Genomic DNA, 24,105 nt, shown 5'->3' on the forward strand with positions numbered 1-24,105 from the left:
TCCTAGCCAATGGTTGGGGAAGATTTTCAAGGCTGATGTAAAGAAAAAATGATCCCAGCAAGCCAGTTATTTATTTCCATCTGACTTGTTTTGTAAAAAAAACCACCAAATACTGCTCTGTCCATAATCAACATAAAATAGGGATGGATCACAAAAAACAAAACAAAAAAAAATAAAGAGCATTATTAGAGATTAGTTAATTAAGAGATAAGGCCAGAAAAATAGAATGGTGCCATGTGATAACAGCCCCCTGTGGGGAGACAAAAGCTTAGGCAAATTTATTTCTGGTAAAAGGAATGCAGCTCTCTCAAATCTGAAATAACATTTACCTCAAACTTTTTAATTTTTGTTTTTAAATATATCAGACCTGTAGTGTTCGGTGACTGGTTGCAACTCTGGTGTAGCAAAACACCTCTCTCAAATCACCTGTGTTTGCTGATCCTGTGTAATTCCACTGGTATTACTGAATTTTGACGCAAAGCGTATTGGAGGAAACCCTGGCCAGGAGCTCAGCTTTGTGGGCTCTCCATCATGTGCACAACCTCTGTAGCACCCTTCCCTGCGGAACGCATCCCCCTTCTGCAGCGCCCCCCTCATATGCGGTACAGAAGGGCCGAGGAGGGCTCCCACCATCTGCCATCCCACCAGCCCCCTCCAAAGCAACACACAGAGATCTTGGCTGATTCACCTGTTTCCACTTAAAAAGGGAAGTCCATAAACATGAGACAACTGTTAAGTTCATTATGAGGTGCACATCCATAGCCTGTTCTCAAAGCCAGTTTTTCCAGAGCAAAGGGTGAATCACAGGATCACAGAGATGGTGTGGGAATCGGAGGTACCAGGCAAACGCAGCGAATCAAGGGGCAAAGGGTGGGTCTGCAGGCTGTCATCTGAAGGAAGGCACATTGCTTCACCAGGCAACCAAGCCTCTACACATTTTACATCATGCTCCCAGACAAAGCAGAGTCAAACCTCACAAATCAGAAATAGGGAGACCTGGGCACGTGAAACTTGGTAAGGTGTTGACTGCTGCTGGAGGGGCAGGGAAAGGAGGTGGCCAAATCAGTAAATCTGAGGCACACAAATTCCTCAGCCCATAAGGCTCATTAAGAGGGTGAAAATTAAGTTTGAAAAAAACCCCAAACACTCAGAAGTCATCACTTTGGAATAGGCGACAACACAGAATTTTATAGTAGCATCAAAGAACCGCCGTTCCTCTCAGTTGTGCACCCTCCCAGCTGGAGACACATCAAGCCTGCTCTCCAGCCAGGAGAGAAACTGTATATGCACACTGGAAGGAGATCACTCACTGCCTTCATCTGTTCCAAGACACACACAGTAAAGCTTTCCTCTTAAGAACCTCTCTGCTTTCCCAGCTTCCCAGATGACCTGTTCTGAGGGCAGCACAGCTCTGCCTCAGGCAAGTGCTTTTTCAGATGGGTGTGAGTTTTCCCATTTACACACATGTTTTCTCTGGCACAAATAAGAGACCGAGGTTAAAGATGAAAATGAACACCGGTGGAAAATACGGACTAGGACAAGGTGAATTCGCAAGCTCATAGGAGTGAAACTTTTGTTAATTACCCAAATTAACAAGAGCAAAGGTAACATTGATTCTGTAACATTGCTGTAGTAAATTACGACAGCATTTTGTGTTTGCACCCCAGAATTTTAAATGCAATTAGGACCTAAAATTTAAATTTATTATCTAATTCAGGTTTTTTTCTTTTATCTTAGAGTACTTCAGCTTATTCTTGAAATTGGATAATGTTAAAAAACAATTAAATTAACTCAGGAAGCATTTTGTTCAGGAAGAGACTCACAACGGTATGTCTAGATTTCAAATAATTACAACCACGGCACATCCCTGATGCCAGTGGGACAGAAGGACTTGCTGTCCCCTCCCTCTTTGCAAGCCGGCCCTCAGACAGGAGTGCTGCTCAGGCAGGTGCGCAGTCCCAGCACCACATACCCTCCTCGAATATTTCACAACTAGGTCTCTGTCACTGGTGAAGACTCACAAGTAGATCCTGAAGCTGCAATAGCAAGAGACAATCCCATCCTCCTTTCACTACCATGACTGCAGCCCTGGGAAAACACGTGCCCCTCACTAGCCATGCCTAGAGCAGTGCTTCTCACCCCAAGCACATGTTACGCTCCAGTCTGATGAAACCACCATGTTGGTTTTGGGTTTGCTGTCTTAAGACAGATGTGACACTTTTTAACACCTATGTAACTTTTATTCCCTGTCTGTCCAATCCATTTGAAAGGTTACCTACACTGAAATGTTTTATTTAAATGTCTTACATATGCTGACATTAACAGCAGTTACCCTCTAGCCTCCCAGCTGAACACCATGTGCTTCTGCTTGTTCTGAGTGCCACACGTGTTGCTATCACATAGCATTTACCTCTCCATTACACTCAAAACACTCAAAAGTTCTTACTTTAAGCTCCATCCTGTTGAAGCTGACAGCAGAGAGAGAGGAGAGCTTAAAGTCTGCATTGTGAAGTAGTACACAGAAAAAGGAAATACAACACAAAGTACTTCCTTTCACAGTTCACGCCGCTCATGTCTGAGCCTTCAGCAACTAGAGGACTTCATGAATTACCTGACAAAGCTTGACATGGAAAGATTGACATGGAAAGATTTACAATAGACTGATGAGAAATCTAACTAGTTCAGCAGCATTAAACAGATGCCCAACAATTACTGCTGATTTTTTCCTTCTTCTAGTGTACTTTGTGCTGAATTGCACAGTCATTCCAAAAGACTCTGCTACAATCACTGCAAGAAAACACAGGCTCCTTGGAGCCATCTTCGTGATGAACAAACGTTACCTCTCTACCACAGCCATCTCTTGTTAGAAGACATCAGTGAATGACAATAGTGAACAGATTGCTGATCTCCCTGCCTTCGTTATTTATAAATAACCTTTTCTTCTGATATATTAGCATGCTTCAGCATCCTCCACGCTTAGAGTACTGCAAGGACAGAACTATGTTCCATGTATTATTCCTCAAATACATAGTTGATTTCAAATCAACCCTTTGGTTTTATAAGCCACTAAAACATCCCACAGTGGTCTGCATAGATGCCATCACTGACCTGAGCTCAGCTGTCCCACTCTGCCCGGGGCTGACTGGCCAGTCTGGCTTTCCTTCTAGGATCCTACACAACGGATAAGCTGGAAAACTTACCACCTCTGAGCTCACGCTGTCTGGAAAGAGACTGTGAAAATATATATTCATAAACTGATGAAAAAGTAACATTTAATCACTGCTGTCATGGAGACGAAGATCAGCACTTGCCGTTTCCTAGCTCCTACACCTGGCGCACTGCGAAACTCCTCATGCTCTCCCTCTTCTTTTTTCCTCCAAGAGAAGAGCATTTGACAAATCTCTCCATCAAGAGACAAAGGTGTAAGGTTTGGGCATTTAATGTTTGCATGCCAGGAGACAGGGGAAGGTGGCAGAAGAGCAGGAAAAAAATAGAGGATGAATATGCAACAGCCTCAAGGTAAGTATACATAAAGCAGTTTTCATAGTCAATACAAATATTTGTAGGAGAAATGTTAAAATTGTTATGGATGAAGTATGATTTGAAATGTACATGTACGACACAGCAGAAGAAATAACTGAGCAAACCTTTAAAGAGCAGTGTACATAGATAAACAGGAATGTGACAAAGAGCAACAAAGTGGGTAAATGCTGAGAAATGTCTTGTTTACATCCAGTCGAGGAAGTTTGAGCTCCAAATGGACTCAGCATAGTTGACTTCTTGGAGCAGACCTGCATTTTGGTAACAGGAGGTAGAAAATGAGGTTACAGTGTGTTGTGTGTGCCATTCCACTGAACAATGTTCCAGCCAAGGCACCCCAAAACAAAGACTATGAGCAGCCTTATCTGTGAAGGTTGAAACAGGATACTGATACAAAATGTGGCACCACAGTTACTGTCAATTCTCAATGGGTTTAAGAGACCTTTCCAAAATCCAGCTTGCCATCATCAAACAAGTGGTAGGTAGGAAGGACTCAGCAACTATTGCTCCTGTCCTCTGTAGCACACAGTGCAGGCCAGACCCCCTGGGAATGCTTATGTTGATGCCTGTGGGTTTAACTGTGCAAGTGGATACAGTAAACTTAAAAAGTTGATTAAGATAAAATCACTGTGCCCTTCGATAGCAGCTCAAGTTGAAGAGAGAAGGATGATTTAGTATGAGGCTTCCACCTGTCCCCATAAACACCCAGCTACTTCTCAGGGCCAGCTGGTGATAAAGGGTACTAAACAGCATCAGAGCACCTCTTACATGATCAGAGGGGTACAGCACACATTCACAAGGGCCCTGCTCTGTAGAAGTCTAAAGCGTTTTACTGTAGTTTTGGGGTTTTTTTTTAAAAAAGCCTTTAAGACCATTGAGTCCAACCACTAACCTCACACTGCCAGGCCCACCACGAAACCATGTCCCTCAGCACCTCATCTACATATATTTTAAATACCTCCAGGGACGGTTTCTCCACCACCTTCCTGTACACCCTCTCAGTAAAAAAGTTCTTCCTAACGTCCAACCTAAACCTCCCCTGGCACAACTTAAATTCATTTCCTCCTGTCTTACCACTCATTACTTAGGAGAAAGTGGAATTCATAGTATGGAGAGACATTTCCTTAAAGACAACTTGTCCATGAGACTTCCCGTCACTGGTATGCAATCCTTCTGTGTGCTTGTCCCTGAGGATATGTTGAAGCTGTACCATACAACCTGAACCAGTTACCCAGAGGTGGACAGTGAAACGGTGACATGTTAGCTGTCTACACAGAAGGGTGGCTGGCATCATCCTTGAGCACCTACAAGTATGCCTGCAGAAGGCAAGCCTTCATAATAACCCATAATCATGTTGTTCCCATGAAGTCACCAACCCACTCCATGCAGGATTACCTAGGACTGTGGGTCACTCAGCATAAGGAGCTGAGGAACTGAACTGAGGTAGAGAAGTCGATGCCTCCCTAAGAAAGGTTTCCTTTAATGCCAGTTAGGACAGAAAGAGCATCATCCCACTCTCAGCAAGATGCAGGATTGGTCAGGCCAACAGACCCGGCTCACCAAAAGCAGAGTAGGTTGCAAACCAGAAATATGAAGATCAGAAGACCCACAGGAGCCCCACAAAGATTAACCCAATATCTGCTGTTCTTATCAGAGACAGCCTCCCTATCCTGGTCATACACGAAGTCATTCCACTGGTTGGGTTGGTTTAAAAAACTCTATTCCTCTTTCGCTTAGTATATGAAAGTTGCTGTAAAACCACTTTCTCTGTACAGCACGTCTTACTCTAGAAAAACTTTCAAAATTATTTCAGACAACATCCTCATAATTAACTAATAATTAAAATAACCTGCATGTTTGGGTAAGCACCTGCGCTGCCTCTACACCAAATGCACGCAGCCTGGGGAATAAGCAGGAGGAACTGGAGATGTGGGTGCGGATGTGGGGCTACGACCTCATTGCGTCAGAGACATGGTGGGACAGCTGCCATGACTGGAGCACAGCCATGGAGGACTATGTATGATCAGGGGACTGGAGCATCTTTCATACGAGGAAAGGATGTGGAAACTGGGGCTGTTTAGTCTAGAAAAGAGGAGACTGAGGGGAGATCTTATTAACATTTACAAATATCTAAATGGTAGGTGTCAGGAGGTTGGGACATCCCTTTTTTCTATAGTAGCTAGCAACAGGACAAGGGGTAATGGGATGAAGCTGGAACACAAAAAGTTCCACTTAAACATAAGAAAAAACTATTTCACTGTGAGGGTGAGGGAGCCCTGGCACAGGCTGCCCAGAGGGGTTGTGGAGTCTCCTTCCTTGGAGGTCTTCAAGACCCGCCTGGACGTGTTCCTATGTGACCTGATCTAGGTGAACCTGCTTCTGCAGGGGAGTTGGACTAGGTGATCTCTAAAGGTCCCTTCCAATCCCTACCATTCCATGATTCTATGAATTTGGGAAGCTGCAGACTAGACAGACTGCAAGGTGGACAGAAACCTGGATGGATTTTCAGGCTCAGAGGGCAGCAATAAACAGTTGGAAACCAACCAGTTACAAGTAGCATTCCTCAGGGGCTCATATTCAAGCCAAAACTATTTAATACTGTCATATTTGACTTACATAATCAATAACCTCAACAGTGGACTGAAAATACAGAGCCACTACTTCTTGCCAAAGACAATTCCTAGAAAGGTGCAGAGAAGAGTCCAAGGCAGAAGGGAGACAGATCGGATACTCAGCCAATCGTAACAATACTCTGCTGTAAAGAGATTCGAGTTGCAACTCCTCTTGTGCAATTTCATTTGCCAGAAGGGAAAAGAGCTGGAATTTTGTGCTGAAGGTACCTGCACAATAGGCTGAGCATTCAGCCTGTCTTCTATATATTTAGATCATGAAGAAAATTATCACAATGATGGAGCTTCTATCAAAACATCAAGCCATTTAACATAAAATAAAATGCACTTATAAAATGAGCTGCCAGGACTGGAGAGTGAGAGCTGGTGGGGTTTCATGTCAAATGTAAAAGGACAGAAAAGAGTCTGTGTGGTTGCACATGCAACATCCTTAGTCCCCATAAAAGAAGTGCACAGTGCAGCAACACATTGAAACCTCCAGCCCAGGTTGTTCCCAGTGCTATAGCGCAAAACGAGGTCCAAATTTTACTTGCTTAGTCATCAGCATGAAGACTAGTTAGAGGGACACAGAAGGAAGCTGTAGGGAACTGAAGGTGTAAATACGCTGAGAATCCATGAGCACTTCAACCCAGACAACAAATTCTCAATAACATTCCAGATGAAATAGAGTTGCAGGGAGCACTGGCTCTTGGCACAAGACAGAAGGCATCACGAGTAATCTTGGTTATGTACTTCCACTAGAGTGACAAAAGGCCTCCCATGGCAGACTGGGAGTAGCACAAAGCGTTATCTTGAAGTATGAACAGAGTAGAAAACATTACTGATGTGAACCTCAACCCTCCTCCCTTTCTAAAATGCAGTTTACAATCCTTTAAAAAGATGATTAGACTTTTTTGGTAGAGGTCAAGAAAGGTTTAGCTGACTGAAGCAAATGACACTAATAATATAATCATCTTACATGTGTAGCTGGTGAACTGCAGTTGTTGCACATCCAGGTATTTCTATCGCCTTGTGATTAATGAGGTGACACTCGAAGAAACATGCTCAGCAAAATTATAAAAGCAACATTTAAAAAGCACTTATTGAATGTCAACACCAAAAGCATTTACTTGATTTACTTAGCTTTGTCTTGTATTCTGTTATGATGGTTTCAGGTTTGGGGATTTTGTGGGGTTTTTGTTGTTTTTTTCTCCCCTTTCCCCAACACATAATACAGTCTACATTATGTACACATAATCAATAAATATTAAAGTTATAGCCAATTTATTACAGATATTATTTCCCTGATACTGAAACTGTTAAATATAAATATCTCTACATTAATATAAACACATGCAAAACAAATCAAAAAATAGAATTATTGAGTATAGAATTACTTAATTGCAAAAAAAGGAATAATTGTGAACCTTGCAATTCTTTATGGTCATAATTTTATCAACTTATTGAACCTTGCAGTCTCCAACTCTAATCTCAGAGGACAAAAAAAATCCTTTGTGCTGTCAATACTTTGCTTTGCACAGAGAAATCTATTTAGTATTATCAATTATCTTTTTAATATTATGCTTACAGTAAAAGAGAGTTTTTCAGTGCAGTTACACATTATCTGAAACTGTGGCACACGGCTTAAGAAGCAATACTCTCTGCAAAGAAACAGCAATGTCACCAGAGAAGTGTGATTTCTAAGTACCATGCACAGAGAACTGTTGATATATCAACCAGCTTAAGTGAAGCACTAATGTCATTTTTCTTCCTGCAATTTCTGCATGTGTCCTTGTAAAAAGTGACAGCAATATGTAAATGATTACACCTATGACGAGTAGTAGAGACAAGAGTAGTCTGTACTGCTTTTAAGAAAAGGAAATCAGTATTGGCCAAGTTTCTTTATTTTACACTTCACATCTTCACTCAATACTGTTACTGAATGTTTGAAAAATTGTCCTGTACACCATGAATATACAAAATTTATCTGAAGCATTAAATCTGTAAAAATAGAAACAGTTCAGTCAGACCAAGTGTAACATGGCAGACAGTAAAGGGATTGGTTATCTGGGCTGAAGACAGTCAGAAAATAAGACTTAACTAAAGGAACCACAGATTATTCAGGAAACAGAACTATGTAAATTAAGGTTTTACTAATTTGTCAGAAGATAGGAGAGATAAAGGTAATGGATTTTATTTTAAATCAGTAAGCATAATGTCACTTTTTAGAGACACCTTGGTGGTCTAATTACACACAACTAGAAAACTCACTGCCTTCAGGCACCCTCGTATCAAGTGCAAATCTGCGCAGTTATAGAATATATTTATAAAATATACTATATGCAAACATCTTTACAGAGCTTTAAATCAAGCCAGAAAGTAAATATACTTGATGGGACAACAGGAAAAAAAACCCCAAAACAACAATGCAAAAGAGTAGGCAGTGTGATTGTGGCCCTTCAAAGCCAGAGGAAACCATTCCATTTGTCTGCAACAAAAAGGAGATGGGATTTTCACCTAGTTAACAGTTGACTGGTAAGAAAAGTGAAGAAAATATCCTCTATGCTTCTGCAAATTAACATAAATGTAGCTTTCATGAAACTTTACTTATTGTCATTATCTTAAAATGTCTTCTAAAGCACAATGTCAACCCTTGAATACCAGTAACCAATCACGTAATTGAAAGTTAAAGGGTTTCCCAGCTAAATTCAAATTACAAACTACATAATTCTAAGGAGTGCAATGCTCTAGAAAAAGCTTTAAATTAAATTATTTTACTTGTAAAGCTACTGTTAGGGTATTTTTAGTTATAAAACAACTGGAAGCAAGAAAGCTGCAAGAGTACAAATGACAAAATTGTTTTAGATACACCAAGTGTAAGAGTGAATTACCCACTGATGCAGACAGAAACATCCATTTGCTACATTGTTTGCTTCCTTACTTCATTCCATTGCATGTACACACAGCTTAAGTATTAAAATGCAGAATAATAAATAAAACGGCTCAGATTACTAGCAAGGGGCAAAACACAATCCGTAATTGTGCTCTATCTAGTTTCTGTTTCAGCAGTCTTTTTCTCATGTAGTTTGTAAGAAAAATCATAGTCAGACTTCCAAAAAGAGTCATTGTTTTTTTTTATCAGAAACTCAAGTTCATTTGCCTGGGTTCATAACCCAAGACATTTCTGTAAAGGAAGCACAGTGCAAATTACATGACTAATAAAACCTGCTTACATAGAAAGAAGTTTACTTGATTAATGTTAACTGGTATCTTTATGAAATACACTGTAAAAGAAAGATTAAGTAACAGGACCGGGTTGTTTGTGGTTGGTTTTTTTCTCCTCAGATTTTTTTTTTCCTAATCCCTCCTTTGAAAAGCTTACTGAGTTACAAAAATCTGAATAAAGTTCCAGTCTTCAGCAGATAACCATTATAAATGCTGCCAATCAATGCCAACTAGTGTTTGATTTGCTTCTTGTGCATGTCCAATCTCCTCTGTGATACTGTGCTGCTGCCAAAGTTTTTGAATCTTTTTAAATCTTTCTTTGCACAGATGTAAGGGATTCCCACGTCTGAAAAAGAGACAATACTTGTCAGGAATGAAAAAACACTGCAACTAAGCACGTACACTCAGCTGTGACGTTAAATAATAACCATTTAAAACAGAACAGTATTTCGATAACACTCTAACATTATTCTCTTGTCAAAACAAACCAACATACTTGGATTAGTAAACTTGAGTGCTACCTTGTCTGGTCCCCTCCCTTTACTGCTCCCAAAGGCTGCAGGGAACCATGACATCTCAAATACAGCCCACAGAAACCTGAACACGGTTTTCCAGTTGTCTTTCCATGCATAACCAGTTCATATTCTTCGACTTTGACTATTTTCAGAAGTAGCAATCAGCAGTAATATTAAGTCCCCAAACTATTCTCATAGGAGTTAAGAACTACAACATTCAATAATTTCACAGTATTCTCACTCACTTGGTATTAAATTAATACAGATTATACAAATAAATGGACTTTAAACTTTAGCTTCTAGGCAGCTTTACAGTTGCTAAAAAGATTTGGTTTTACACTTCAAGACAACTGTTTATAACCTGGGAAAGATCTTGCACTAAATATTTTTAAGCTGAACTCACATATTAACATTGAAATGTTTGAAGATACTAGATGCAGCAGTCAAAAAGAATATAACCTACACAATTACAATGAAAAAGTAACGTAGAAAGTGCAACTTTAGAAACCAGAGAGTTTTAGAATTCCTGTATGTAAAACAAGTATTTTAAAAAAATATTTACCTGAGCCCTTGGTCTGTCTCTCCATAGTCATCGAGATAAGGAGGAGGATAAAAGCAGCCCTTTGTTTTTCCAGCTAAAAATAGCACCTGACACTCTCGTACTCTAGAGGGAAACACAACCACAACATGAAAATAAAGCCACTTCACTTTTCACTAATCTTTGCCAAAGTGAAAACAGACATTATCTAACCTCTCTTTGTACGCAGTAAGACAAGTAAAATGAATTTTCATGTTTTCAACAGCAGTGATAAACAAAATCAAGGTATTTACCTTCACTGTTTCCTCAAGCAGAAATAAATGCACAGAGAAAACAAATTCACTTTAAAATGGAATTAAAATTTTTTCTATCAGCCTCTATCTTCAAAGAAATGACCTTTGAACCTTATACCAAAGTATAAGTAAGATTAATATACTCTAGTTTTTAGGCAACCCTGTTATTAACAAACCACTGCCTTTACAAACCACCCCTGCAGTTGCATTTATAGAACTATTCATTTCACGTCTACACATCACCCAACCCAGCAATACAAGTAAAGGTGTCCAGTTCCTTACCTAAGGAATATGCCCACTCCAGAACCACAAGTATATGTATGTGCAGTGCAGGCTCCAACATCTTCTCCTTCTAATTCAGTTTGACAACAGTAACTCTGAGAACATAGCATGGTCCCACATACAAGGCACAACGTTGGAGCTCTGCTTTTATCACCACCTGATTTTGGACACCTTTAGTAAAGAAAACAAAAATCCACTGTAAGTACTAGATATCAAAAAGATCCCAAAGTATATCCGAACATTTATACAGTTAACAGTTATGCAGATCCCTGCCACTTCTGTATCACAGAAATACACTGCAGTTTTGCCAGAATAAATCAGTATGTGCCGTTAAATTTATGATTCTATAAACAACTTGGAGGCTTTCAGGTTAGAGGCTTGCCAGTCCATCAAAACGAACAAAAGCCTTTAGGGGTCCTCGCTAGAATTGCAACCGACTTACGAGAAATTGGATGCTTGGTTAATGAGGCAGCTGTAGTCGTCCGGAAGGTCTATTAATTTGTTGGACTCTCGTGCATAGCTAGAATAAAGCAATCAAATTAACCACTCATATTGCAATGAATAATACACAGTGATTTCCAACTCATTCATGTTTTCCTGACTCATCTAAACAGCATCTGTGAATAATTAACATTTTTAAAGTTCTCATCTCCTCTGCCATTCATAAGAGTGAAATGGTAGCACTTAAAAAGGAACCCACATCTCTCAGCTAGATCACCTCCCGTTTTCTTAGTCATATTTTTTTATTAATTTGAGCAAATGCACAGGCAGAAAGTCAGAAAAATATGTTTTATGTATACTATTAGCAAAACCTCGTTATGAGGTCACTAGAGATTTAACTGAGGGTTTGTTCTGCTCTGCAGTTGGCTTCACATTTTCCTTTTGTCACTAATATTGAAGAGAAATTAGTCTGACTCTCTAGTTCAGAGAACTTGTATCTTGCAGAGAATAAAATATTCATGCAATGAAAAGGACATATTTAATACCAAACATTCATATATTTAGAAATAAGGGGTGTTTTTCTGATGCTATACACTAAATTTTAATAACCCTCAACTCTAGGAATAATACAGATTAGACTCTGAAGTGTAAACAAAGGTTTGTAACAGGACATGCTAAGCGGAAAAAAAAAATCATCAAATACAACATAAATCAACATAATCTTGGGAAGAGCTGTTAAGAATCAGCAAAAGGAACACATAGAAAAAAATCCCAACAATCACACTGAACAGGAAATCAAGTATGCAACCAGAGTTTTCTTACTGTACAAGAAATTCTGTTAATAGCCTGGTATTTAACAGATGAAGTGATTCATTTTTATTTTTGTCACTCAGCATTATTGTTTGTACAACATCAAAAGATTGACTTATGTATTTAGCACAGTAGATTAAAAATGCAGGGATATGTTTTTAGTGACAGCACTGTGAACCTTGTATTCATTTATAATTATTTGGATAATTGCTAACTACTAGTTTTGCCCATCCTTCATAATAAAGAAGAATACTCTACATGCTTTTCAACACCCACTAAGTATTAAATGCATTCTGAATTGAAAATAATTGCCTAGCAAGTAGCAATGTATAAAAAGCAAATTTTCTTTTTGACAAGTGACTTGGTGTTGATTTCACTGAAGAATTTGGATTCTTTAAAAAGATAATTTAAAAAGGTCTTCAGTGCCTGGCACTTTAAAACAAAGGTTATAGATGACTTTTAACAAGAGTCTATCTTTTGAATCGGAATGTACTACAGGAAACATGAGAAGAAATGTTATGGCCTCTGATCACTGCAGATTGGTCTAAATAAAAAGGTAGTATTTAACTTGGCCTTTAAAAGCTACTAATTTAAGATATAGTTCACTTTTCTTTAAAAAAATGCAAAAATCTCTTTGCTTATCCCCTAATATCTTTGTCACTCAATACAGCAGAACTGATACCGTGTTATCATCATCACCCTTTCGGAAAAAAAACTTTGCAGAAAACCCCAATATTAAAGTTTCTCCCCTCTCTCTGCTTAAAATTTCTTCATGTTTACCTGATAGCATGTCTCTTGCCTTCCAGATATCTCTTTACTTCACTGTTACTGCACCAACTTCAAGAAAGAAAAAAAAAAGGTTTTTAACTTTAACAGATGATACTTTCAAAAAACGAGTAAGCAAAAAATCCACAGTACATCTATTCAATAATCTCTAGAACCAGAATGATTCCTTTCTGAACACTTGTTTCACAAACACTTTTCAAAGTCTGCATAGATGTCCACAGATGCATTCCTGGGACAACACTTACATTACTACCTTGTGCAGGATTCTTTACAATAGTTAAACTAAGCATAAAAACACAACTTACCTTTCTATTAATGTGTTCAGAATCTCACTATTTTCTTGAAAAAGACGAGTGAGGTTGCTTGGCAAGGAAAGATAGCTACATAAGTGTTCAAACTGGTTTGTTCCATTTACTGTAAAGAAAGTATAATTCTCATAATTATTTTTAAAATTACATTATCAACAAATGAAACAAATACAACAAACGAAATACAGCTCTAAATAGTGGGACAGTTATTCCTTCTCTTTTTTTAAATCTGTATTCTCCCAGACCCAAAGTATGTGCTAGTACCTCCTCTGTGGCACAGTCTTTTGTTCCTCAATAAAAGAGTGAAGAGGAGACAACAAAAGCTGTGCTCACTTCTCTCTCATGCCCAAGTGATTGCTCTTTCACAAGACCCAGTAAAACACCAGAGAAGAATAGTAAAGACCAGTTGCTGGATCAGTGGGTCCTGTGGTGAGGGAGAGGGAAGGGAAAGTAAAACACCCAGTGCCACAGCCACTATCAGGACATCCCTCTCTGGTGAGGACCTGCAGGGCCACCCAAGAACCTAGGACTTGAGGACTGCAAAGAAAGTGAAGTAAAGCAAAGCCTTCCTCTTCTCCTCTCCTACAGTCAACTTTCTAAAGGATCTACTGCCTGGAAGTACACCTGCATTTTGGACCTCATATTTAGAGCATCTGTAACAAAGAACTCAAACGGTGACTACTGGTCAAGACTATGAACTTGAGAAACCTTGTTACAGAAGTAGTTCAGGAGTAGATATTCCTTTTCTTTTGGTCCAAATGCCTAAGTGTTGTGATTGCTAAATTAAAAAAACCAAAACCATTATCTACATTTTAAACAGTTTTTCAGGGAGCTACCTGTCAATGAAACATTCTACAACAAGTACCAAATCCCAAAGATACACATGACAATAAACAGAAACACAGAATGATAGGGGTTGGAAAGTACCTCCAGAGATTATCTAGCTCAAGTCCCTGCTAAAGCAGATTTCCTTGTAAGAGATATGTTCCATCTTGGTGGCCCTGCGCTAGACTCTCTCCAGAAGTTCTCTGTCCCTCTTGAGCTGGGGAGTCCAGAACTGGACACAGGACTCCAGATGAGGCCTCACCAGGGCAGAGTAGAGGGGGAGGAGAACCTCCCTTGATCTGCTGCCCACACTTCTTGATGCACCCCAGGTTGCCATTGGCCTTCTTGGCTGTGGTGGCACACTGCTGGCTCATGTAAAATTTCTTGTCCTTTGTTCTCATGTAGGCTAAGCACCAAGTATCAGACTTTGTTTCAAACCCAAGAATCCTGAAGCAGTGTGAGCCTACTTATTATGCACATCCTCAGATTTACATTCTATCCCTACCTACATCCTACGTGGTGGACAGTAAAAGTAGGCTACTAACATCAATTACTTGGCATGTACCGTAACAGAATGTATTTGCAGAGACACATTGTTAGCGGATGCTGATCCAAATGAAATCAATGCAAGCAAAAGCAGGTCTCATTTGAAAACAGTAATCAATAACAATCTTGAAATAATCAAAATTTCACTTTTTAATAGAAGAGCACCAATTTCTGTTTTAAGTAATTTCAAACAGCATTTGACTCCATATTAAAAATATATTTTTTAAATGGAAACTTCTTTTGTTTTTCCTTTTTCAATATGCAGATCTGATTCTGCACTGGTGACATGCCCATATTCATTCAATCAGCTTCTTCATAAAAGAGAGTTTAAATGTAATTTATTGTGTCCATAAATGCTTAGTAGACAGTACCTTGAATCTCTGAGGGTGCTGGGACTCCATTTAAGTAATGAAAAAACAAAGCAGAACATCTCAGGAAAGGCATGATTCCAGCTTTTAGATTCCTCCACAGGTGCCAGCCTGAGGAAATTTCTTTCAAGGCACTTAAGAGATTAAAAAGCAAACATTTTTTTTTAATTGATGTAATCAATTCGGCTTGAGGGCTAGAAGTCTTTGGATCTTTCCTATTAAATTACTGACTTCAGTTGAAACAAGCATTATGCAAAGTGCTTATTTAAAAACTAACTCAAAGAAAAACAATAAAACAAGAGATTCATAAAAATATAACCAACTGGGATGGTAAATGAAGGAAAAATTTGCATAGACATTTCACATCCTAACGAGTTTTCTGTACTCAGACACTGCCAATTGCAGATTCTACACAACTGCAAAATGATTAAAAAACCATAATTTCCAGAACATAATCTTCATGAGGAGGTATCTTCACGAGCACAGAGGAACCAATAGGAATAGTTACTTGAAAAGATAGTCTAGAAGTAATGAGTAAGAAACAAGAGTTCCCAAGTTAAAATTCTCATCTTTGACAGCATTAATATCTGGAATTCAGTCAGTAGTTAATGTTGAGTCTAGGAGGGAGAAAATACTACAAAATTTTATCAAAAGATTGTATTTTTACCTTCCTGTACACTGGCAAAGAAATTTATACAGTGTAAGCAGAGCTACTTCCTCTTCACTGTTAGTGTTTTCTTGATCCATGCCATTCTCTTCTGAAGAAATAAAAAGTAAGCTACTTCAGATACACATGTTGATACACCAAGAACATAATTTTTCAGGTTTTGAGAAAACAAGTAAAATTAAGTGAAACATTCCACTGTGCTACCATACGATATAGTGGAAAAAAGTTTTCTGGCACATCTTATGTAGTACATTTATGCTACTGTCAGCTCCATAGAGGTGCTGGTTTACATGTTCAATTGATTAGGTTTCCTCATGCCCTTGCTTGGAGTTCTCTGCTTTTGGCACACTAAGCCTTACCCAGTTACCCTTGCCAGAAGATACGTTGGTTTCTTACTTCATTGACTGCAACTTACTCATTATGCACTGACTAAGCCAAGTCTCTGCAACAGACACTTCCAGGCATTGCAACATCAGCTGGAAAGCTAAGATTCATGACTACCTATGTTCCAAAACACCTTCAGTGTTAAGCAATAAAAGACGAAAGACTGAACTTGAGTAGAGTACAACTTACCAAACTTTGTGTGCACCAGTAATTTTATTTTGGAACTGTAAACTGCATAAATTTACCAATACCACCTCAGTGTTTTCAAAGTACATATTTGAGCAATCATTTCAATAAAAGTTGAAAGAAAGTGGCATTACCTGTTGTTGAGGTAAGTAAAATTTGTATTATGTGTGCCATAGTGACAAGATGAAACAGGTGAAGATCTCCAGTGCCAAGACTAATCCCTGAAAAATCTTGACAATGAATGGCAGGGAAAGAGAGCACCAAGCTTACCTGTAGAAGAAAGCAAGAAAGCTGGTGTATTCCTTTCCTTTTTGAACCTTCACATTTTCTCTACTCATGTTGCAACTATATCCTTTGAAGGCAGCGTATCTCAAAGCTAATTTTTGAAGCTAATTAGTCAGGCACTATTTAATTGAACAATGATTAACTATCAAGGTTTTTGTGGGGTCTGTTTAATGGGTTGGGGTTTGGGTTTTGGTTCTTTTATGTATTTTTATTTGTGTTTTGTTGAGGGTGTTAGGTTTATGGTTTTGTTTTTGTTTTAAACATTCAAACAGTATACATTCCTCATTTTTACCTGTTATTTATAGGTAAGAATACTTGAAATAAAAATGTCCTTACATTTTATTACGTAATTAAAAAATACTAAATAACTGAACATTTTTAAAGATTCCTAACCCAGAATAAAGAGAAATTTTCCAGTGAAGTTTTTTAATAGTGTCTACTGGATCAAAACATTACTAAGATGTATTATGGAATACTTACCAATAGGTGAAACATGTCGATATCAAGTATGCAAGGAAGATTTCCATTTTTTTCATTAGGCACCAGTGCTGAGTATTTGAGAGAAAAAGAAATTTATTAATTGAATATTTATATAGGAAAATATTTTAGCATACTTCTGTTACAAAATGAGAGCCATGTCCTTGGTTTATATGGTTGAAGTATACAAATGAACCTGTTTTGGCGAGAAAGGTGTGAATTCAAGAGTTGATCAACATTTTTGGAAAAGATTCTTGCCTCCTTGGCTATACTGTATTGACATAAAACAAACCCAAAGCAACTGCAACAAAGTAGATGCTGCCATTCCCTACTCCCACAGTGACTTTCTTTCATTGTTTATGTTTTCAGTGGGAGATAAAATGATACAGTACCTCAAGCACTGACCCAGAAATAAGTTCAAACACTAGTGACTAAACAGAAACACTGATTATTGCCTGTTGGGCAGCTGTAAACTTTTGCAATTCGGTTAACTTTACAAGGATCAAGAAGTTTACTTCACATCACTCATTTCCTTTATGGATTCAAAAACACATTCCTAAGAGGATCTTAAATTTATTATTTAATCTCTAGTTAAGAAAGAGCTAGGTATTGGTCTCTCCATCTCTGCAGTGTCCATTGTCGAAGTAACCACAAAGCATCAACCAAAGCACTCCAGCTGACAACAAAAATTCACACACTTTAAATGAAGACACTCGGAATTTATTAAGGCAAATATATGTTACAACATATTTTACTATCAAGGAACAGTTTGCAACTTCTTTACTCCAAGCAGTAAAATCCGATTTACAATAAAATTTCAACTGCAACTACGAGAATAATTTTAGAATGTAGCTAAAAGCATTAAGCTGCTCAATTTAAAAACACTGCTACAGGAAAACATAGTCTCATCATAATAACTTAAAAATACTGCAGTTGAAAACTGCTGCCTTGCTGGCCCAAAAAAACCAGCTGAAGATTTGTGACATTTTGAAGCTATTTCTATTAGCAAATATTTCACCACCACTTGATTTCAAATGCTTTTACTTTTGTAAGGATATAGCCACAGAACTCAACCTAAAAGCACGAAAAACGTTTCTATCGAAAACACAACCTGAGCAAGGAACTTCCAACAAAACCAACAGATGAAGGGCTAATAGTTTTCCCTATTCTTAGCCTTGAAAAATAAAATAGCAAACACTTTTCCTTCATGAAAATAAAAGCACTATAGTTGCTTCTATCAGCTGGAAGGAAAAGGAGCTTTGAAGAAACATTGATTCAAGTTTTTGAGAAAACCTGAACTATGCAGAACACCATATACTACAAAGTTCCAGATAAATAGCTTGCAACATTTTCTCTGCTACTTCACATAGAAAATGGCTCAGTCTTTACTGCTACAGACTGATGATAATTAAGTTATTCCATATAAAGCTGCCAACTGTCTGTTGAAGTAGGTGGTATCAAATTCTACTAGTAATTCCATATATAAATGCACTTAAAAAGCTTCCCTCTACTGACTGTAAATATTAAAATTATCTCATTTTATAATAATCCTTTCAGAATAGTCCCCTCATGGTTAATTACTGCATTAGGCTAAATTTCAGACTTTCCACCTGTATCTACAAATGCACCTAGCTTGCGACAAGTTGGTTGCTGTTACTAAAATTCTCTAGGATATGTAACATCATATAATCAGTCCTGTCTTATCACAGATCCTAATTTTCAAAGACAGAGAGGTTTGTAGATATATTACAGACCTCTGCAAATAACCTAACTTCCTTTCAATACTATATTAATCTTAATTTCCTTCTCTTTAAAGTTCTAGTATATCACATCTCTTTTGTTAAGGACCATATTTGCTTTTCCTTTCCTCTAGGTATCTTCATAAAAGCAACAATACAAATATTGGGAAGAATCAACAGAATGCCTTCACACCAAAATATAATGTATCTTGAACTGCAGACCAAAAGAAATGTCTTTTTTTTTGCAAAGCATGATGAAATATGTGTAAGTACAGATAAGAAAATACTAGCTCTTTGTCTATTACTTAAAACCACTACATAATATATGTAAAAACAACAGTTTAAGGTAGTCAACTTACATGCTAAGAGAGTACAAAAGTGACCTTGTACTGCTGAAAGAGATGAAACTGTCCAGTGAGCTGCCGCAAATCTTGTTAATGATGTAAGGCAGTCATCCTTCAAAAACAAAGAGACAGTACCACAGTTAACGAAGTTCCTCTGTATGAAAAGGTCTTCTGATTTAGAGCACTCTTTTCACGCCCCTCAGCTGCAGTCTGAATGTCTTAGTATATGACAGATATTTATGCCCAGGAAATATCCAAGTTCCCTTTGGTATTCTTATTTTGACTGTCACGGTGAGAAGCCCTGGCCTTACTAAACTACCTATTTATAGAAGAAAAGTAAACAGTTTTGCTACATTGGTTTTTAAAATAGATTCATGCAGAATATCTAAGTTTTACATTGCAGTAATTTTACAGTTTTATGTGTTGGATTCCCTGTTTTTCCAGTGATTCAGAGCGGAAATGTTACTTGACCCTTACCTGTCGACAAGGTAAATGACCAAATAATGGTTTATCTTCATCAGCTAAAATTCGTTCTGGAAAAAAAAAAACCAAAACCCCAAAGTATTTTAGTGATGTGACTATAATTAAATTCTGAAATTCACATATAAGGAGCAAAATTAATACATTAGTACCTATAGTCTGTATCGTGTAAGCACAGCTTCCCCAGCACATTATAGGTACACGTGGATCTTCTTCATTTGGATGAACCTTCAAACCTACTTTGTATGTTGCTGTACCAAAGGTTGTCAACATCTCTTTTATGCTCTCAGAATAAGGATTTCTGGAAAAAAAGAAAACAATATTACTAATTTATTACTTTTTCTACTGGTAGCATAGTATTTCTAATGATGAGCATTCACGGTGTAGCTGAACACATGGATTTTTTAAGTTTAGATAAGAACTCCAGTACCTTTCTTTGGATCTAGTGTTCTGTAACCTCTTTTCTGTGATGGATACACTCTCACTTATTTATTATAATTTCATTGTAACTAATCTCATTTTTTTTTAGTGTTAAGAATATCCAGTCTTTGAAAGTAATATTGTTAAGGCTAAATTGTTTGTGACCAATAGCCAAATTGGTCATTAGCTGGGATAGGCGACTTGCATTTTTGTGTCTAGCTGGCAGATAAATGTCTACTATGTCATGAATTTCATTACTTTCTCCTGAAGAAAGGGTAGACTCAAATACAAATATACCATAATAGTTGATATTACATATTAACATACTCTCCATTTCACAGTCTTTTTTTCATGTTTTACTTACAGTGCTGAGCTATAATGATGAAACCTTCATCCAATTACAAGTAATATGGATGCAAGTTTAAACCTGTTGTTGAAATTTACACAACTGCATTGAAGCATCTTTCTTATGAGGAAGAGCTGTGGGACCTGGAGCTATTCAACCTGGAGAAGACTGAGGGGGGGACCTCATCAACACTTACAAGTCCCTAAAGGGTAGATATTATGAGGATGGGGCAACACTTTTTTCTGTGGTGTCCAGCAACAGGAGTAGGGGTAATGGACATCAGATGGAACATAAAAGGTCCCAGTTAAACATAAGGAAATTTCTTTCCTTTGAAGGTGAGGGAGCCTTGGCACAGGCTGCCCAGGGAGGGTGTGGAGTCTCCTTCTCTGGAGGTGTTCAAAACCTGCCTGGACATGTTCCTATGTAACCTGATTTGAGGTGAATCTGTTTTAGCAGAGTGGTTGGACTAGATGATCTCTGGAAGTCCCTTCCAACTCCTACCATTCTGATTCTATCATCTTCTCTGTACATGTGTTTACCACATCCACCTTTGAAATTCTACTGCATCATTCACTGTTTGTGGGTTGGATCTCAATATCACCGTAATAATAGCATCATTTTTTTTTAATTAAATAAAAATTCATATATTTGCCTTCATTATTAACACCTTATAATAGCACAGAAGTCATATGTTACCATCTCATGGTAAATTTTTAATAATCAAGATGTAAGTACATACTTCGGTTTGAAATCTGGTCTAAATCCTTCAGGTAATTGCAGTTGATCCATTTTTTCTGAATTGCCAGAATTGCCTGTAGAAACAAGAAGTACAGAACATAGATTATTCACCTATATGTTATTTTTAGATTGTAAGAAAGGTTCAGAAGCACATCAGTGGAAACTGAAATTCCAAGCTACTCTTGTTACTTCTGCCACCATCTCTCAACCCCACTGTAACAGAACCAAAACACTTGGCATTTTCCATGAATACTGTAACCTTTTCACACAGAAATATAACACAGACTTCTCCAGACTTACTTGCACAGTCTTCACCTCTAAGTAAATACAGCGCTTTTATTTGCTGGGACACTGTTTTGATCCACTGGGTTAGATTTGGTTGGCCTGAAAAGTCTAACCTGTCCAAAAAATACATATAAATAGAATACATACATTAGTTAAAAGCAAGCCATATACAGATTTAGTATTTCATAGGTATTCCATGCTGTTCTGGTTTTCAACAGGCTCTTTCTCTCCTGTCCACACATTTCTTGATTCAGCTCTTTTCCTGCAGGTCCTACACTTTTCTGTTCTTTCATATTCTAAATTCCCTACCATACAACAACCAAGGAAGGCCTATAAACCAAAATAAGCAGGCTGGCAACTCATTTGAGATAATCAAAACAGAAGACAATACAGAAGATAATACACTGTCTGAAAGGAGTATTTGCGGCATGACTCGTTTAGAATTTGGGGGTTTTTTTCATTTGTTGAGGACATTTATAAAGCAAACAGACCTGTTAAATAAAACTCTTGGTGGAGGAAGGAGAGGAATAACTGTGTTGCTTAAGCATTCACAAAGTGGGCAAAGGAATTCACCATTTTCTACATCGTAACTTGTGTGCACTCGTAATCTTTGTTGTCTTCGTTGCTCTTTTGCTTGGACAGCATCAAAATACCTTTAGAAAAGAGCAAGATATTAGTGGGAAATTATTAATTACTTGAATATAAAAAATCATGAATTTTCATGAAGACACCATTTTGCCTTTTCCTAGATACATCTAAAAATTACCTGAAGGGAAAAGCTCTATTTTCTGACAAACCCAGTACTATTAACTGTGGGCTATCCTCAGTTTTTGGCAGCTGAAATCCCATAAAGTGTTCAGCTTGCTGCACTGTTAAGATCACATTTAAGTCTGAACTGTAGCAATTTATATTGGCAAAAAGAAGGGTAAGGGAAAAGAAATAGAGAGGAAATTATTTAAAAAAACTTTGAATATTACATAAAATGTTAAGAGAGGTGCCATGAGCATTATTCCAGGTGTGTATTCTGATACAGGCCACATCAGAGCAGCAACTGGAAAAACAACTGATCTCCAAATACTAGGTGAAAAATATCTGAATTCATTTCTTTGTTAAACATAACTGCTATCCAAAGAAGCCTCTGAGATGGTTTAGAGCATGCCCAATGACCAATAAATGGTCTCACTACAGGCATCCAAAGACATTTCCAGGAGTAATGGCAACCACACAGGGCTACACAAGAAGAACACCACATCTTCAGTGAGCAGTGATATCAAAAGGCCACAAATGAAACCTATGCATGGTTATGGCCGCAGACTCTCTGGGAACTCCTAACAATATTCACACACAAGGTGGAATTTGGAATCAGGCATTTAGGAGCGATGCCGGGGCCAAAGCAAGGCCCTAACTGAAGTCAGTAGCTTGAATGGTTAGCATTTGTCACATGGCATGGCACCACATAGCACTAAGCACATTTGCTCCCCTCCAAAAATCAAATAACTAAAAAATGTTTTAGAAAAAAACCTAAGAACAATGAATAAAATTGAGTTTCTGTTGAAAATGAATTTGAACTAAGTTGCAGAGACTTCTGCTTCAAATTAAACATCACGGAGGAATTAGGAGCACGAAGAAGGTACTGTCACTTAAATTTTCAGCAGAGAGCACAAGAAGCAGCAGGAATGTGTCTATTAGTGAACTGAAAAAACCCTCAAAAAATTTGAGCTTCAGTGTTCAGATGTATGTGCACCACAGATGTGCATATGGATAAACAACCAAAGGGGATGAAAGCGGAAGTGTGGCTTTGGACTCTTCATTATCAATATGACAGACAGTAAATGAAAAATATTTTGAACATGCCTACGGTATTTCCTATAATGATTTTTAATTTTTTTGAAGAGAAAGATGTTTTAATCCCTTCATGAAATTCCTTTTAAAGTTTACTACATGGTAGCAATTTGTCATTAAAATTCGTGCCATTAGGCAAAATGATGGCATGCCGTGCTATTTGGACTAAAAAATTAAATACAGGTTTTTACCTTTGCCAACAATGAGCATGCATAATATGTCCACAGCTACCCGTGTGTGTTCCACATGACAGATCTGGGTGCATGAATAATGGATCGTACTTTTCTGTATTTAAAATAGAACAAAACAACTTTGAAATGAACATTTATCAAGAGACTTCAATGAAGGTAAATGTTACCACCTTTGCATTACTATTAAACTTCACTTGATGAAGCATAAAACACACCACTAATCCACAACAACATAAACTGTTTAGATAATTTACAGGTATAGTGTGATTTTGTTTTGAGCATGATGTACTGTACTTAGACCAAGCTTTCAGAGGTGCTGGGCCTTTCCAAAAGTACTCAAGATCTACCTGCAGGTTTGCCAGCTGAGTAGCACGGAACAAGTCTAAGAACATTCACGGTATAAAATCATGCAGTCCAGAAATTTTCTATGTGTTGACATATACAGAAGCCAGGGAAACCTTAAAACAATGGCACTGATCACTGATCTGTTTCACAATGTTACCTAAACCTAAGCATTTTTTATTATCATCAAGAGGCATTTCAGGATCACGTAACTGAGAGGAAGGAAACTTGTACTTTTACAGCACTACATCAACACCTCCTCCTCCTTATAACATTATGGGCACAGTTTAAAA

At 37.8% G+C, this 24,105-nt stretch overlaps 1 protein-coding gene across 4 annotated transcripts in view; it reads right to left on the bottom strand.

Moving 5' to 3' along the window:
• Window positions 1–7,179: 7,179 nt before the first annotated feature.
• Window positions 7,180–24,105, bottom strand: part of UBR2 (ubiquitin protein ligase E3 component n-recognin 2) — a 59,264-nt gene continuing 42,338 nt past the window's right edge. For 3 of the 4 annotated variants that reach the window (XM_061991356.1, XM_061991354.1, XM_061991355.1), the window contains 17 exons: window positions 23,471–23,564; window positions 21,929–22,090; window positions 21,453–21,550; window positions 21,154–21,226; window positions 19,801–19,949; window positions 19,646–19,701; window positions 19,184–19,280; window positions 17,089–17,156; window positions 16,458–16,593; window positions 15,754–15,844; window positions 15,090–15,220; window positions 13,345–13,453; window positions 13,034–13,090; window positions 11,445–11,522; window positions 11,003–11,173; window positions 10,452–10,553; window positions 7,180–9,720 (listed from right to left, as the gene is read on the bottom strand). In XM_061991356.1, the coding sequence (XP_061847340.1) occupies window positions 9,579–9,720; window positions 10,452–10,553; window positions 11,003–11,173; window positions 11,445–11,522; window positions 13,034–13,090; window positions 13,345–13,453; window positions 15,090–15,220; window positions 15,754–15,844; window positions 16,458–16,593; window positions 17,089–17,156; window positions 19,184–19,280; window positions 19,646–19,701; window positions 19,801–19,949; window positions 21,154–21,226; window positions 21,453–21,550; window positions 21,929–22,090; window positions 23,471–23,564 (1,814 nt within the window). In that variant the 3' untranslated portion in view covers window positions 7,180–9,578. Of the gene's footprint in view, window positions 9,721–10,451; window positions 10,554–11,002; window positions 11,174–11,444; window positions 11,523–13,033; window positions 13,091–13,344; window positions 13,454–15,089; window positions 15,221–15,753; window positions 15,845–16,457; window positions 16,594–17,088; window positions 17,157–19,183; window positions 19,281–19,645; window positions 19,702–19,800; window positions 19,950–21,153; window positions 21,227–21,452; window positions 21,551–21,928; window positions 22,091–23,470; window positions 23,565–24,105 lie in introns of those variants that run through there. The other variant, XM_061991357.1, reaches the window with a different exon arrangement.

This window comes from Colius striatus, chromosome 2 (assembly GCF_028858725.1).
Source record: "Colius striatus isolate bColStr4 chromosome 2, bColStr4.1.hap1, whole genome shotgun sequence".
NCBI classification, from domain to species: Eukaryota; Metazoa; Chordata; class Aves; order Coliiformes; family Coliidae; genus Colius; species Colius striatus.